This window comes from Gouania willdenowi, chromosome 13 (genome assembly GCF_900634775.1).
Source record: "Gouania willdenowi chromosome 13, fGouWil2.1, whole genome shotgun sequence".
NCBI lineage: Eukaryota > Metazoa > Chordata > Actinopteri > Blenniiformes > Gobiesocidae > Gouania > Gouania willdenowi.
The window spans coordinates 38,629,603-38,645,248 of record NC_041056.1 but is presented as its reverse complement, the minus strand read 5'-3'; the positions used below and the strand labels follow the sequence as shown (position 1 = coordinate 38,645,248).

At 37.4% G+C, this 15,646-nt stretch overlaps 1 protein-coding gene across 1 annotated transcript; it reads right to left on the bottom strand.

Moving 5' to 3' along the window:
• Positions 1-4,957: 4,957 nt before the first annotated feature.
• Positions 4,958-12,185, bottom strand: hspb12 (heat shock protein, alpha-crystallin-related, b12). The gene is made up of 4 exons (XM_028465774.1): positions 12,096-12,185; positions 11,734-11,967; positions 5,330-5,478; positions 4,958-5,140 (listed from the first exon to the last, which is right to left on the bottom strand). Exons 1-4 carry the CDS (start codon positions 12,175-12,177, stop codon positions 4,958-4,960), a joined length of 648 nt encoding a protein of 215 aa, XP_028321575.1. The 5' UTR covers positions 12,178-12,185.
• Positions 12,186-15,646: the final 3,461 nt, after the last annotated feature.

The following is a 15,646-nucleotide window of genomic DNA, read 5'->3' as shown; positions in this document are numbered from 1 at the left end:
AGCTCCAATGATTCAAAGCATTTAACTTTTTTAACCTGATCACTTTTTATCAGGATTTGTCACAGACATGAAAGAGACAGAGGGGGTAGATGTTTATTTATTAATGTACGGATCAAAATAGATGTCCATATTTGTTGTATTCTTTTTGTAATGATCTATTCTTAACCAGCTTGTGCAATAACAGTCATTCATCTCTCTTAACCAATGGCTTGAAATGCCAGATACTGTATTTTCATAAAGGAACCTGCCAAGAGTAGGGCTGGGCGATATGGTCCAAAATTCTTATCTCGATATTTTTTTCTCAAAATGACGATATGAGATTAAAATCTCCATTATTTTAATTAAAATAAAGTCTTAGGAAGACAATTCTGGGTTAAATGTGCTGATGCAAAATGCCACACAGGCTAAAATAACATATCTAATGTTGGTTAAAAATAAATAAATAATAATAACTTGTGCATGTATCACAAACATGGGCAACTAGCGGCCCCAAAAGTAAATGCACAAAATCACTACAAAAACAAAAAATGATATAGAAATAAACAAAAGAACAAGAGAAATACTTAATAGAACAACAAAAAAATGCACAATGGGACAACAGAAATACACAAAAGAACAAAAATAAACAAAATCACAACAAAAGACATAAAAGGAGAAAAAATGTACAACATTGTGTAATTTACATACATACCAAAAATACAGTAAACGACTCAGAAAGACATACAAAATTACTGAAAAATACATAGAAAAAAAGCATAGGACAACAAAATACACAAAAGGAGTTAAAAAAAAAAAATACATAGTGGTACTGGGACATTTATTAACAAACAACTGCATAATATGTGCCACTTTTAAGTTTTTTCTACTCTAAGGGACAGCACGTGTGAGTGAGTTCTGTAGTATGGCTTGTTTACACACACTCAGGAATCCATCTAACTGTGCGTTTCATGCTGGTCTGAAAGTTAGTGACAGCAGCGACTCCTAAAATGAATAATTTAATACAAAATAAGATATGAAAAAATCTATGAACTTATATAGATATAAGCAATATTGTAATTTTCTATATCGCCAAAATAGAAAACTCGATCTATCTTGAATCTCGATATATTGCCCAGCCCTAGCCAAGAGCAGAAAGCTATTTGTGTACGATGAGACGTTTGGGACAAATTTTGTGTTTGAAGGAGAATTTGTCTAAAAATCCACATTCTGTGGGACGTCACTGATGAAACATGGCGTTGATGTCTGTGCTGTCTCTTCTCTTCTTATGATGCTCTGGACTGAATCGTGCTGTGTGAACTGTAGCAGACCTTTTCTCACGCCTCTGCTGCTGTTGACTGTGATCATGTATCCACTCCTTAAAGTTTGTACATAGCGACTCCTCCGTGATGGTGAAGATGGAGGGTGAAACGAATCAGAGCAGAAAGAAATATTAAGATATTTTTCAAAATGAAACATTTGAAAATGAAACATTTTTGTATAACAGTGATGAATAAATGTGATTTTAACAAACGGTTGCCTCAGAGACTGTAATTTTTATTTTGAAGTACACTATGGTTTTGATTGGATCAGGCATTTGTTCAATTTCTGCATGAAATCATACCTGTCAAGTATCCCGTTTTGGCCGGAAAACTCCAGTATTTTACCCCTCTTTCCTGTAATCTTTTCGTATTAGTATTTTAAATATCCCGTATTTTAATGTAATAATAATAAAGATGCCTTACTAAAATGAATGCCGTCACTAGCCTTGCGAGAACTGTCACCTGAAATGGCCTGAGTGGCAGCTCTCGCGATATTAGTGCTGACAGCGGCAATGAATGAAAACGTTCTGGTGAAAAAAAACTAAGAATTGGTGTAAATATGTTGTAAAATGAGACAGAGTTTATTTTCCTAAAGAGCAGCAGGATGGGACACAGTTACATGTTCTATAAGATTAATAACTGAGATTTTAGCGTCTACCACAGCGACATAAGTCACCATTAAAAATCAGCCAATCACAAGCTCCACAAATTTACACTGCTTTCAAAAAGTTTTAAAACATGTAAAGTCTGCAATAAATGTGTTTAATAAGTCATTAGTGAATATCAGAGAACCACATGAGTTAAAGGGGACATATCATGCTAAATCCACTTTTTTAGCCCTTAAATGCATTTTGTTGTATATTTAAAGTGTTTAGAAGTACAGAAAAGTTCAAATTAGTCTCCTCAGGTGCTCTGTTGATGTCTTTATATTCTGTTTTGGTCATATTTTTTAATCTGTTTCTATTCTCTATTACGTTTTTTGAACAATAACGTCAGCAGAACTGCCAAATTAGTGCATCGACTCCAGGTCCAACACTTCGAGCAATCCGCCATTTTTATTTCTCGCTTTTATTTTGTAGTCCAAGCTCAAGGATGCAGAAGTTATGAGAGGATAAGTCAAAATGTTCAGTTGTTGGATGTAGTAACCCACACGCTTCATTACACCGTCTCCCAGCATCAGAACCTTTTCAAAGTGCCTGGTTGAGTTTTATTTTTTACAGAAATGTACCCACATCTGTGGATAAGGTCATTTTTGTGTGTGAAGCACTTCAAGGATGACTGCTTCATCAACCTCCACCAGTATAAAGAAGGATTTACAGAAAGACTTTGTCTGATTGAGGGTTCAATTCCTTCTATCTTTGGAGACGATGAACAGAGCACTTTGGTAAACTGTAAATAACGCTAAAAAGTGATGATAAGACGTCCCTGTCATTGTTTTGTTAGCATTAGCAGTTGCACCGTCTTCATATGTTAGCGCTGTGTGCTCGTTTTAGATCCTTGATGATATGGCCTACGTGATTTAATTTAAGTCTAAAGTTTTCATTAGTCATTTCATTTTGCCGTTTTTGTCTCCGAAAAGACTGTATTAAAATGCATTTTGTGACGTTAGCTTGGCACTAGCGTTAGCTCAGTGCTTGTGTTAGCTCACTTGTTAGCATTCTGCAGGTTCATCATCTTCATTTTCATCTCGCTCCGCTGGGTCAGACTCTGGCTGGAACATGTAAGGTTGGATGGACAAGTCTTCTGTTGTTGACATTTTGTAAATAATGTGTGAATAAACGTTTTCTGCACCGCTACATAGCCGTATCTCTTCTATCAAACTACAAAAATGGCCGAGCAGGGTGGAGTTGAACCTGAAGAGGGGGCGGGGTATGAAGTGTCTCATTTGCATTTAAAGAGACAGCACCAAAACGAGTTGCTCTTAGAAGCACATCAGAAAAGGGGTGGAGCTATAATAATGAGGAATTCAGACCCAAGCAGTGCAGTTCTGCTTTATATAGACCACAACTGTATGATTTATATGTAAAAAGGAAGGATTTATAACCATGATATGTCCCAAATATGTAATGAAAATAAAATGTTAATGTCAAACTTAAAGACAAGCAATGTGAAATTAACAGTAAATATGCAATGTGTTGACTTGTAAATAAACTGTAAGTTTATTAAATAAACACGAGAAGGATTTATGAAGGTGAAAAAGTTACTTAGTTCTGCTTTAAGTAAATACTTAATGGTATTCAAACTAAGAGAACCCTTGACCTTCAAACAGCTTTGATGGGTTGAGTATGTTCATTATAGCTCTTTGGCCTAATGGCTCGATTCCAGGAAAAGTTTGCCAATCAAAAAGAAAAGGTGAGAACAGCCATTAGGACCTAATTTGTCGCTCCAAAATCTTCAATACTTTGCTCTTAGCAAAATAACAAACTTTGTGCATCTGGACTTAAATTCGAGATTTACAATACTTTATTTCAATGTTAAAAAGCTTCATTTTTAAATCTTCTGTTCATTCATTATTGAATTCATTATTAATCCCAAAATCCCCACAAATGGTTGAGATTCCTTCATCACTTCTTGATTCCTGCATATTCTAGATTGTGGTAAATTAAAAGTATATTGTCATTCAGTTATTGGCATATGGCATTTTAGAGCATTTTGCAGGGGTTCTCCACCTTAGGGGTCAGGACCCCATTTGGGATTGCAAGACACTGAGAGGGGGCCGCCAGATGCCTTCAAGAACCTAAGAATATCTTTTAAACAATTTGAGCCCATTTTTGCATTTTTTCTTCAACTACACAAAACTTGCCATATTTGTGCTTCAAATACCCATTTATGTTTTTATTTAGGCTGTTTTATAATATAGGAATTAGGGCTGGGTGATATATCGAGATTCAAGATATATCAAGTTTTCTATTTTGGCGATCTCGAAAACTATAATATTTTATATATACTGTATATATTATAGCTTATTATGTACCAAAATACTAGTTTTAGGAGTCTAGTACTAGTTTTATCGAGATTTACATTGTATATCACCATTTTCAGAAAATATCTTGAGATATGTCCAGCCCTAGTAGGAATGTTCACAGCATTTCAATGTTAATCAAGGTCGACCAACCAGATTCTAATCACATTATGTATTTAGTAAGTGGTTGATAAGTGGGTATTTTAGATTTCTTGTACATCTATCTTAAAATATAAGGGATACTGGAGCTCGGTTGAGCGGGTGGGACGGCTGGTAGCGGGCGCCAGAAAATTTCCCTTATTTTCAAATCCAAAACTTGACAAATATGCATGAAAACAGTAAGAGAAAAGAAAAGTTCCATGGGGATGGATGGATGGATGGATGGATGGATGCTTCCTCAAACACGACAGCATTAAAGAATACATATAATTTTTACTTTCTTGAGCAGGCCAAATTTTATGGTCTAAAGGGCCGGATTTGGCCCCCGGATCTTGAGTTCTACACATGCTGTAGATGCTATCATAGGAAACCTGAATCTTCACAGAATACTGCTCCACGCAGCTTTATTAGTTAAAAAAAAAAACAAACAAACAAGTATTTTCATTCTTTTATTATTGTGATGCATTTACATTCAATACTTTTGTCAAAGTTCAATTAAAGACAAAGTTTTTCCAATGTGGAATGTATGAAGCTCTGTTCACAGATAGGCTTCACTTCGGTACGTGGGGACACTGCTGTGTTCCAGCTCTGTGCTGCCACTGACGCTCACCACCAGGGTGCCCTCAGGGCTCAGGGTCCCACTCACAGATAGAGGGTCCATGTCCTCTGGGAACAGAGACTTATGGGTGAACGTGTCACTAACTGTACCGTCATCCAACACCTGGAACACAGAGACGGGAAGTCAGAGGTGGAACAATCCAGATGTATATGTTGGAGAGAATTATTCATATATGCATTGTTATTTATTCACCCATCGTAAATAATTCCCACACACGCCTGAATGCATCACTGTTGGCTTTGAAAACACCTTCCACATGTACTTTTCTTTGCACTCATCAAACAAACAAACCTTCTGGGCATGAATGACGACTTGATGGTTGTATGAGAGCACCACAATGTCATGTGGTTCAAACTGGCTGACATCAGCAGACATGCAGTAGTTGTCTCCAACACGCCGGACTCCACCAGCACTGCTTTGTTGGTCATTGACAGCGCCACCTACAGTACAAGAGTGACATGGTAATATTTGAGGATAAAAGGAGGGTTAAAACTAACATTTTACACATTTTAAATTTGAATTAATCTATCTTGAATAGTTTTCATCGAAATCTTCTCAAATTTACTGACAACATTAACGAGTAGGAACCCAATTGGTTGTGGTGATGATATGACATTTCCTGCAGCGCCACCATCAGGTCAAACTTTCAGTTTTAGACTTAGTGTATCTTTGAAATCTTTCATCCAAATATTTTCTAATACGGGGTGCACATTAATGACTCTCACAGAATAAACCATATTGATTCATGTTGGTGACCCCCTTTCCTCTCATAAACATTTATTTACTTATTTGTATCTCCTTTTTGCAAGGGGTTATTCACTGTGAAGTTTCAGACACATTCTCCTCTACGTCACTTTCACTGTGAAAGAGCTGTTCCAAAAGCTCACTGATAGTAAACGTTTTCCTTTAGGACATTTTACACAGAGAAAGAGAGTAGAAATAGAGAAAATGTGCAGATTGCAATAAACAATTTTACACAGCTTAAACAGCTCAGGGTCAAATTGATCCAGTGGAACACCAATGCTTGTAATATGTGTTCAGCACATTGAAAAAACATCATCATAATAATTTTATTCTTAATCATCTGTACTTATCAAATTAGGACAATTCATTAAATATAAAGCAAAAAAAAAAACACGTCAACTATTGTTTTTTGAATGATAAACATTGAATGGGGTCAAATTGAGCACAAGGATAATAGGAGGGTTAAACATGTTGAGGCATTATTAGCCTAAGCTGCACAGAACCTATTGTTCTCCTGCATGTTTTTCTTCTGCGGAGGAGGAGGAGGAATTCCTTTTTCCAATTCACAATCTTCAAAGTTTGCACAACGGTCCATTCCCATCCCTGACGGCCTCAGCTGCACAAACAGGCAAATAGTCCTGAAGGTGGCGCTATTGCAAGCCTCTAAAGCAGTGGTTCCCAAACTTTCCACAGTCCCGTACCCCTTCAGACCTTTAACCTGAAGCTATGTACTCCCTACTGTTCCACACTTAAAAAACACAATAATGTAATGTTTTTTTTTGTAAAAATAAATGTACCAAACTTTGATAGATTGAACATATAGCAGTAAAACAACATATCTATCAACCTGAAACTGTGAAACACAACTAGCTACAACTTTACTGAAAAGCGTGAGGTTGAGATGATGAACAGAACTCTGCAATGTTTGGATTTTTTGTTTTGTTTTCATGTTTGTCAAAAAGCTGAAAATATACTTTCACACAAGTAGGGCCTACAAGGGCATCGAAGTCTTGATAGCATATTTGGCTACCGCGTAGCAATGGAGCTCTTGTCAGATTCATGCTTTTTTGAATAGATTGTTTCTCTGTCATCACCAAAGGGTAGTCTTAACTCATTGACTTACATATACGTAATATCAAATCCAATCGCTCACTGTCATTGACGTATATGTACGTCAATTATGTTTTTCAAGGGGGGTTGCTAGGAGACACTGTGGTGGAGCTCTCCCATAGATATCAGACTTCTACTGTGGTGTAGTGACCAACTGGTGTCTTGTAGGTGGCAGCACTGCAGCATTGGATGAGGGATTAGCCGCGATGCATATATAGCCAAGAAGATTTTTTTGGTCAGAAACTGGAGTTTTGTGTGAAACTTACCTATATTCAACTGCTGATTATGGAAGAATGAAAGAAGGTATTTTTTACTAATGAAAGTAGAGTCTATTCTTTCATAATTTAGTTTCATAGTCATAGTACAAAATATTTTGTGGGTCTTAAAAATCAGTCAAAATGGCCAGCAGCGAGATGGTTTCTGTTCTGAAAATGACTGGCAGCCAATTAGTTAAAAGGGCAGTATTAAGAAAAAATCCCTTTCTAATGGTTTTGCTACAGTGATATACATCCCTTTAGCCTCATTCAGAGGGTCAAAGTTGAAAACCTTATATTTCCTCCCTACCTTGTTATTATTATACAAAAACTATCCACACAGATTTTTGATTGATCAAAAATTGAGCCTTATGTGCATGAAAATGTTTGACTTTTAATAGTAATGTGAACATGCTTGCAAATTCTTGCTAAATACATGTTCAGTGTTCATTAATAAATACACATTTTGGAGTGGTGGTAGATGATGTTTTAAAAGATATTATATTATTAAAGGTATTTCTATTTCATTTTCCTTTTGTTTCTTCAAATAATTACCATTTCAGTGACCCCATGCTGGCCGTCTACCACACACTATTTTTTACACACACCTAGAAGCCTTCAGTATGATATACTGTCTAATGTTAAATGGTTTGATCTAATTCATTTTTGCTTTGACCAAAGACTGATTACGTGATCCTGAATAATAAAAAGAGGGATTTCAAAATCCGGATAGTTTTGATCCTTTTAAACAACTGGGCCCATGATGTCTAGAAATCTGCCTTTAAACGCTATCAGCTGCTGCTGCCTAAAAATTCCTGGCCCCACCATTGCTGCACAGCAGCTATAATTATTTTTGAAATTTAAAATATGGTATCGACCATATTCATTCTTTATATTATGATCCTTTATAGGAGAATGCTGATGGAAGTGCATAAGATATGAGGTCACCTGCTCTTCCTGCTCAGTTATTACTGCTCAAGCAGCTTCAGTCTTGTTTTTTATTTAGCAGTGTGTGGGTGTGTCATTGTGCTGTGATGGCCCGCCCCTGGCCCCTCCAGAACATATATTTAATGATAATAATGTAGCATTTTGCAATTTGTACTATAAATTAATAATGAGGTAATGATGTGACACAGGCTCTTACATCCACACAGAGTTAAAAGTATCCTCAGTTCTCATGATGCTCATTGAAATATAAAGAATATCTCATCGTAAAATCCAATTTTGACCTTGGTATTGATCAGCTTTTGCTCTGCCCATTGCAGCATCACTCTTTTTTATCACGGCCATTAGAGCTTGGTGCAGAAACTCAATATTACCAACAATTCACTCTAAATGAGTGTGTTTTATTTTAACAGTCTCCCACAACGAGGATGTTTTTCAGCTCTCCATGAGTTCTTTATGTGGCCCAGTAGCCAGAGCAGTCTGGAGCCATGAACACTACCTTTCAGCACTGTGCACAAAGCTCATTACTCTACCTCATCATTTTTCATCCATTCATTCCTTTCACCTCTAAGATCTGAGACCAAATTAAGCTTTCAAATATTCTAAGACCCAACTTTAGGAAGTGAGTGCAAAAAATCATGCTTCTTTAGAGGCTTGGGAGGAATCTACAGTTTGAAAGTGATAAACTATAAATGACCACAATTAGGGGTGTTGGTCTAATATCAGCAATAAAAAGTGTCTTATTATATCCGGCTGCGTCCAAAATCTCTGATTAAAGCACTCTGATACAAGCAGTCCATTCCACACTCCGCATTAGCATTTCTAATAAATGGGTCAGTTTCTCTCATACCTACTGTTGCTGACTATTGCTATTAATCAATCAATGAAACTTTATTTATAGCACCTTGATTGTAGATCAAAGTGCTTAACAGAAATGTGCTTATGTGATGACAAAAGTAAAGGAAAAAAAAGGTTTAGACTAATGCACGCAGAAGTCATTTAATAGAATAATTAAATCAAAATTGAGAAAGAGTCTGACTTTTTTTTAACATAAGAAAATAAAATTAGAATTAAAAAAAATTTAAATTAAGAACCCCAAAAATTATTACAAATTACTATAAAAATCATAAAGCGCTACATAAAAGCCAGTCTGAATAAATGTCCACTGTTTGGATAATATTACTTGATCATGCCTTTTCTGACATTTTGCGCTATAATCAACCACACATCATGTTGTATATTATACAAAAATAATTTTGATGACATCAGAGACTGGATTCTACAATCAATTGTAATTGTTGGTTTGGAAGCAGTGCACCTAGTTTGTGGTTCTCAACCTTTTCAACCCCAAAATAAAGGTTCCAGAGAGCGGGGACCCCCACTGTACCTGAAGGTGGTTGAACACAGACATGAACATTGAAGAACAGTCATGTGGAGACAGGGTCATCTATAAGGGGGAATAAAGGGGAGAGATTTTTGGGGCCCATCCATAAAGTCAGCAAAAATGATGGTCTATTGTTCTATGAATCTGTGATAATAACCACATTTATTTATTTATCTGAATATTATCCATTGTTATAAAGGAAGTTTATTATTATTTGTGCCATAGTATATAGTCATCTTAAAGATGTAAATCCTTGTTTTAATCAGAAACAAAATGGGTTAAAAGTGACAAAATAAGGTGGAAAAGTTGGTGAAATGGGATTTTAAAAACCAAAGAAATTGGTAAAAAGTTTCAAATTGGAGTGGTCAAAAACAGACAGAAAAAGTAGTAAAAAAAAGTTCAGTGTCAATATTGGCTTAAAAATGGCAGAAAAAAGTATAGGAACAATTACTTTAAACTGGCAAATAATGGGCATGACAAATCTTAAATATAATGTGAAAAGAAGTTAAAAGTGAAAATCTTGGGTCAACATATGCAACGTTAGGTAGGAAAAGTGGTGGAAAGGGTTTATACGAAAATATCTTGAAAGTGGAAAAAAAATTCAGAGAATGTATTTAAATTTAATGGAGAAGAAATTGGATAAAAAGGGATGAAAATAGGATCAAATATGACAAGTTTTGTGTAGTTGAATAAAAAGTGTAAAAATAAGCAAAAATGGGCTCAAATTGTTTAAAAGATATTCTTAGGTTCTTGAAGGCATCTGGCGGCCCCCTCTCAGTGTTTTGCAATCCCAAATGGGGTCCTGACCCCTAAGGTGGAGAACCCCTGCAAAATGCTCTAAAATGCCATTTGCCAATAACTGAATGACAATATACTTTTAATTTACCACAATCTAGAATATGCAGGAATCAAGAAGTGATGAAGGAATCTCAACCATTTGTGGGGATTTTGGGATTAATAATGAATTCAATAATGAATGAACAGAAGATTTAAAAATGAAGCTTTTTAACATTGAAATAAAGTATTGTAAATCTTGAATTTAGTCCAGAACTTTAGTCCAGATGCACAAAGTTTGTTATTTTGCTAAGAGCAAAGTATTGAAGATTTTGGAGCGACAAATTAGGTCCTAATGGCTGTTCTCACCTTTTCTTTTTGATTGGCAAACTTTTCCTGGAATAGAGCCATTAGGCCAAAGAGCTATAATGAACATACTCAACCCATCAAAGCTGTTTGAAGGTCAAGGGTTCTCTTAGTTTGAATACCATTAAGTATTTACTTAAAGCAGAACTAAGTAACTTTTTCACCTTCATAAATCCTTCTCATAGTCCATGTGAGGGTAAGCCAAGTGTTTATGGGGTGATTGGGGGGTCTTTCATCTCCCCCTACTGTCTCTGGCCAGAAAACCGCACTTGCAACTTTCCCTGCCTCCGACCCGGTGGCAAGACGTCCTGCTTTACGACAGCCTAATACAAACTAATGCTAGATTATGACCAGCCCTGTGGCTGCACACGGTTTTCTCAAACTTATATCAGGGCGGAGCCAGCAAAAAAAAGGCAGAGAAGACCTTTGTCTGAGGAACAGAGCAACTCCATGCAGTGACAGCTCAGCAGCAACATACAGCAATCGCACACACTGTCGTTGCGGCAACAGGCACGGACACACACTCACAACCCAGCACTCCATCAGGCAGCACACACACAAAAATATCCATCCACCCATCTGCTTTGTCAGCACACAAACCAACACATCACACACATTTCCACACTCCCATCCGTATTACTCCCACATCATTCATTTATTGTACTCGTCTCTCTTCCTCATACTGTTCACATGGTCACATGGGACAATATGTGTGAAAGCACCCTTAGAGTCACTGTTGTTCTAGGATTTTTCAATGATCGGTTGCTACTGTCTTAGGAGAGCAAAGGTGCGCATGTAGCTGTGGGGTGGGGCAGGCGGTGGGAGGTGCAACGTGTTTACGACAGTGACACAACCAAAGGTCCCTTTTGGTTGTGTCACTGTCGTAAACAGTGGGGGAGCACTAAGCACAAGTTACTTAGTTCTGCTTTAAATTAGCAAGATAGTTGGACATTAACATGTTATTCTTGTTTAAATAAATGCATTATATTTGATTACATTTAAACTGCAACAATCATAGCTGGTTGAACTGTAAAATGTTTAACAGCCAACAAAGTATGACCAGAAGTATTGAAAGGAACAGTTTGTGTGTTGGTAGTGTTTGTGGTGGCTTTACATACCAGCTTGCCCATAAGATCTGCTGTGTTTGCGCAAAGGGGTTAAACAGCATGTTCCATCTGGCCCTTCACCCTCAAACAGACTGGAGTGATCTGGAGAGTCCAGGAAAGGCTCAAACAGGGAATCAGACGATGCCCCTAGAGACCCCTCCGACCGATAGGAACTGGAAGTGCTGTAGCGTGATGAGGAACGATACGATGATGAAGTGCGACTGGAGGATTTCAGCAAAGCCATTGCTACCAACACACGTTATTCACAGTTTTAAAAACACTTTAAAGAAGCTGAAGAAAACAATGTTCAAAAAAATAATAACTACTGAAGAAAGACACCCAGCAAAAGTGGGTCATAGACAGTCATTACTCACCATTCAGCCTGTCAGGATGGCTTTTATAAAGCCCTGATGCATTGTGGGTCATTGGAGCAAAGTGTGGGCAGCACTGTAACATAGCTTCCTTTTAACCATAAATGGCAATTTGTCCAACCACTGATGCCAAGAATACAACGAACAAAGTGATAAAGAGTGAGACCCCTTCTCATTGACGTGGCCCTGATAAGCTAAAGGAGCTACTCACAGACGCGTCTGACATGTGGTCAGAAATAGCAGCTCGGCCTGTTAGGTTGTCCGTTAGCCTCACCCTGTGCTCAAAGTGGACTGTATCAGTCATAGTGGAGAAAAGAGAGTTTAAGTCCTGCTGTGTTGTTGTTGGGAGACAGTGAAATATTCTGGATCTTCTTAAGGAACCTAAAGCCCAATGACCCTAAATGCACGCCCTACATGTGTTTTTATTAGGGGTGTAACGTTTCATTTTAGCAATGATTCCATTTGAATCACAATTTTTTTTTGCCGGTTCGATTCAAGGACGATATTGGTTAATTTAACGATTCATTCTGACACAATTCAGTGACTTTTTTACCAAAAATAATAATTCAAGCAGTGTGACTCTGAATTAAATCCCTGAATATTCGACAGTACAGGTGAGCTTTCAAAGATTTCTGTTTTTTCTTGTAAAGGAATCAACTCTAAATTCATTATGGATATAAATAAACAAGTAAACAATATTTATTCACATTTTATTTGAATAAAATCCAACCAACACAGTTTAAATTGACAGGATGTTAACCTTCCCTGCTCTCATTTTCAATACTCAATATGTTTTCAACAAAAATAATCGAATAAATCAACATAATTAATACATATTAGGTTTATCTGACTCTTCGGCTTGTTTTTTCAACAGTGAGCAGTGGTTAAACCTGATATTTTTTGCTTTAACATGATGGTTATCATGAGGCTTGTGCAGAGCTAATGCTAATGAGCAAGCGCTACATGTTTTGCTGCTGCTGCAGTGAACGCTACCAGAAGGTGGTCGACGGTGGACACAGTGAGCCACTCCTTTAACTCATTCAGTGCCAGCCATTTTCAGATTTTCTACCCCCCTCAGTGCCAGCTGTTTTTGCGCATTTTGACTGATTTAAAATATGTTTCTGGCTTGTTTTGTTCTTTTGTAATCAGCCGTTGAATAGAGCAAGTTTTACACAAGTCTTCAGTTTCAGAGCAAAAAACTGAGAAAAAAGCCTTTTTGTAAAAAAAAAAAAACCTGTCAGTGACTTTAAAACTTTTTTTTTTTTTTTGCTTTAGTGACAACTCTAACATCTGAACATTGTTTCCTTATATAAAACAAAAAAAAACACTGAGACCAGGCTTTTGATGGCAACATTATTATTATTTATCTATCTGGGTCAGAGTTGAATGGATTTCTTACTGTATTTTAGCGTTCTTCCAAGTTTCTCTCCCGTCAGTCTGCACACATGCAACTTCCTCTTCCTCCCGGACATGCAGAGTGTCACTGCGTTCCCCGTTCTTTTTATGGTTTTATCTCACCATCGCCACACTATCCATGAGTTCCACATATGCTCTGGTCGAGTGTGCGCTGCTGGGAACGTCAACTCTCGTACGTAGCGCCATTTTCTGTCTCGTAAACGCCTTTCCTCCTCTCCCTCTGAGCTCTGCTGAGCATGGATGATCTCTCATCCAAAGGTGCACTGCTACCTCCTACATGTCACCTATTATTTTGCTATCTGGCTCGCTGGCTGGGGGTATTTTGTATACTGAACCCATCCATTTCTCACTCGCCGGCTTCTCCATTTTGTTGTCTATTGGCGTGTGAGTCACTTTTAAAACACATACATATGATGTCTGTGGTACCTAAATCCGATGCCTTATTTCCTTGTATCGAAACAATTTTAGATTGATTAACTCACTCGCTGCCATTGATGTACAGTATATAAATGTCAATTGTGTTTTTCAACAGCAGTTGCTAGGAGACATTTTTACAGACCTCTCCAATGAATATCAGCCTTGTACTCTGATGTAGTGACAAACTGGTGTCGTGTAGGTGGCAGCAGTGCACCTTTGGATGACTGATTAGACGTGACGTTTACCATCAGCTGGGAGAGAAAAACCATGGACGAGGGATAAAATGGCGCTACAAGAGAAGGCGGTGAAGCTACCAGCAGCTTACACTTCAGCAGAGCATGTGTTGACCTAAGTCCATTATTGAGAGTGTCGCGATCGTGAGAGAAAACGATCAACAACCCTGGCCAAACGGTGGGACTCGGCATGTTGGGGAGGAGGAGGAAGTTGCGTGTGTGGGAACTGATAGGGTGGGGGGGACTTGGAGGAAGGTCAAAACACGGTAAGGGAACCAAACAACTTTGACCCAGATAACAAAATAATAATTATTTTGCCATCAAATGCCTGGTCTGTTGTTTTTGTTGTTTTGTCGAAGGAAACCATGGTGTGGTGTCACTAAAGCAAAAAAAATTAGCCTTAATGTCAGAAAAAGTCTTTTTTGTCAGCATTTTGTCAGAAATTGGCATTTTGTGTGAAACTACCTACTGTATATTCAACTGCTGACTATCGAAGAACGAAACAAGTTAGAAACAACATTTTCTGAAGAAAGTAGAGTCTATTCTTTCAGAATCTGGTTTCAGATTTTACATGGTCATGATACAAAATATGCTCATGGATGAATCGTTACACCCTTGGTTTTTATGTTGGTCATCAGCCACATGTAGCTCCTTCCTCTTCTGCTGCTTGAACAAACTGGTGGATGCTCACAGTAAAAACCTTTGTTATTTTTGGTAGCTTGTGCTCTGATGATGGCAGGTCCTGATCTGTGGTTCACGGCTCAACTAGTCTGGGACACTCTGATGTTCTATCTCTCTATCCTGTTCTGTTGGTCCTTCTGTCCACTAACCCCAACCAGTCCACGCAGATGGCTGCCACCTCTGAACCTTCTTCCTGTTAAAAGGGAGTTGTTTCTTCCCACTGTTGCTAAATGCTTGATCATGTGGATCTTGTTGGGTTTTTTCTTTCTTATTATGAATTTAATATTTTGATAAGCGCATTGAGATGACTTTGTTGTAAATTGTGCTATACAAATAAAGTTGAGTTGAGTTGATCCGTTAGCTCTGAAACCAGGTAAGTTTCATAGGCTGGCCTCTTCCACTGACCTAATCTCTTTAAAATCAGGGATATTTTAGAGTGACTGAAAAAAGAAATTATGATTTAGTTATGTTGAGATTAGATAATTATAGTTCTTCACTGTTTGATGTGCTTTTAAATCACCAAACGGTATTCGGTCGAGTTCTAAAGAAGCACAAGTCGGAGAGCTTATTCTTCCAGAAATTGATACTTTTTCATGACTTCCTGTAAAATCTATGATAGAATTTTAAAAAAGAACATGCAAAACTATTAATGATCAACTTCCATTCAAACTCAGCTGGTCGAAGATAAATTAATACTTCATGTCTCTCATGTTGGTCTTATTTTGACTTCATTTTGAAAGAAACTTTTCTTTTGACAGGCATGCTGTGAAATGCATGTTGCACAGGAAAAATATATAGATGTATGTT

What these genes read in the sequence shown, in the direction of transcription:
- hspb12 (XM_028465774.1), bottom strand. Translation starts at nt 12,177, where the DNA reads ATGTTACAGTGCTGCCCACACTTTGCTCCAATGACCCACAATGCATCA. An exon ending in CAGATCTTATGGGCAAGCTG is followed by an intron (nt 5,479 to 11,733) that starts GTATGTAAAGCC and finishes CTTGTACTGTAG; the next exon opens with GTGGCGCTGTCAATGACCAA. An exon ending in TCGTCATTCATGCCCAGAAG is followed by an intron (nt 5,141 to 5,329) that starts GTTTGTTTGTTT and finishes TCTGTGTTCCAG; the next exon opens with GTGTTGGATGACGGTACAGT.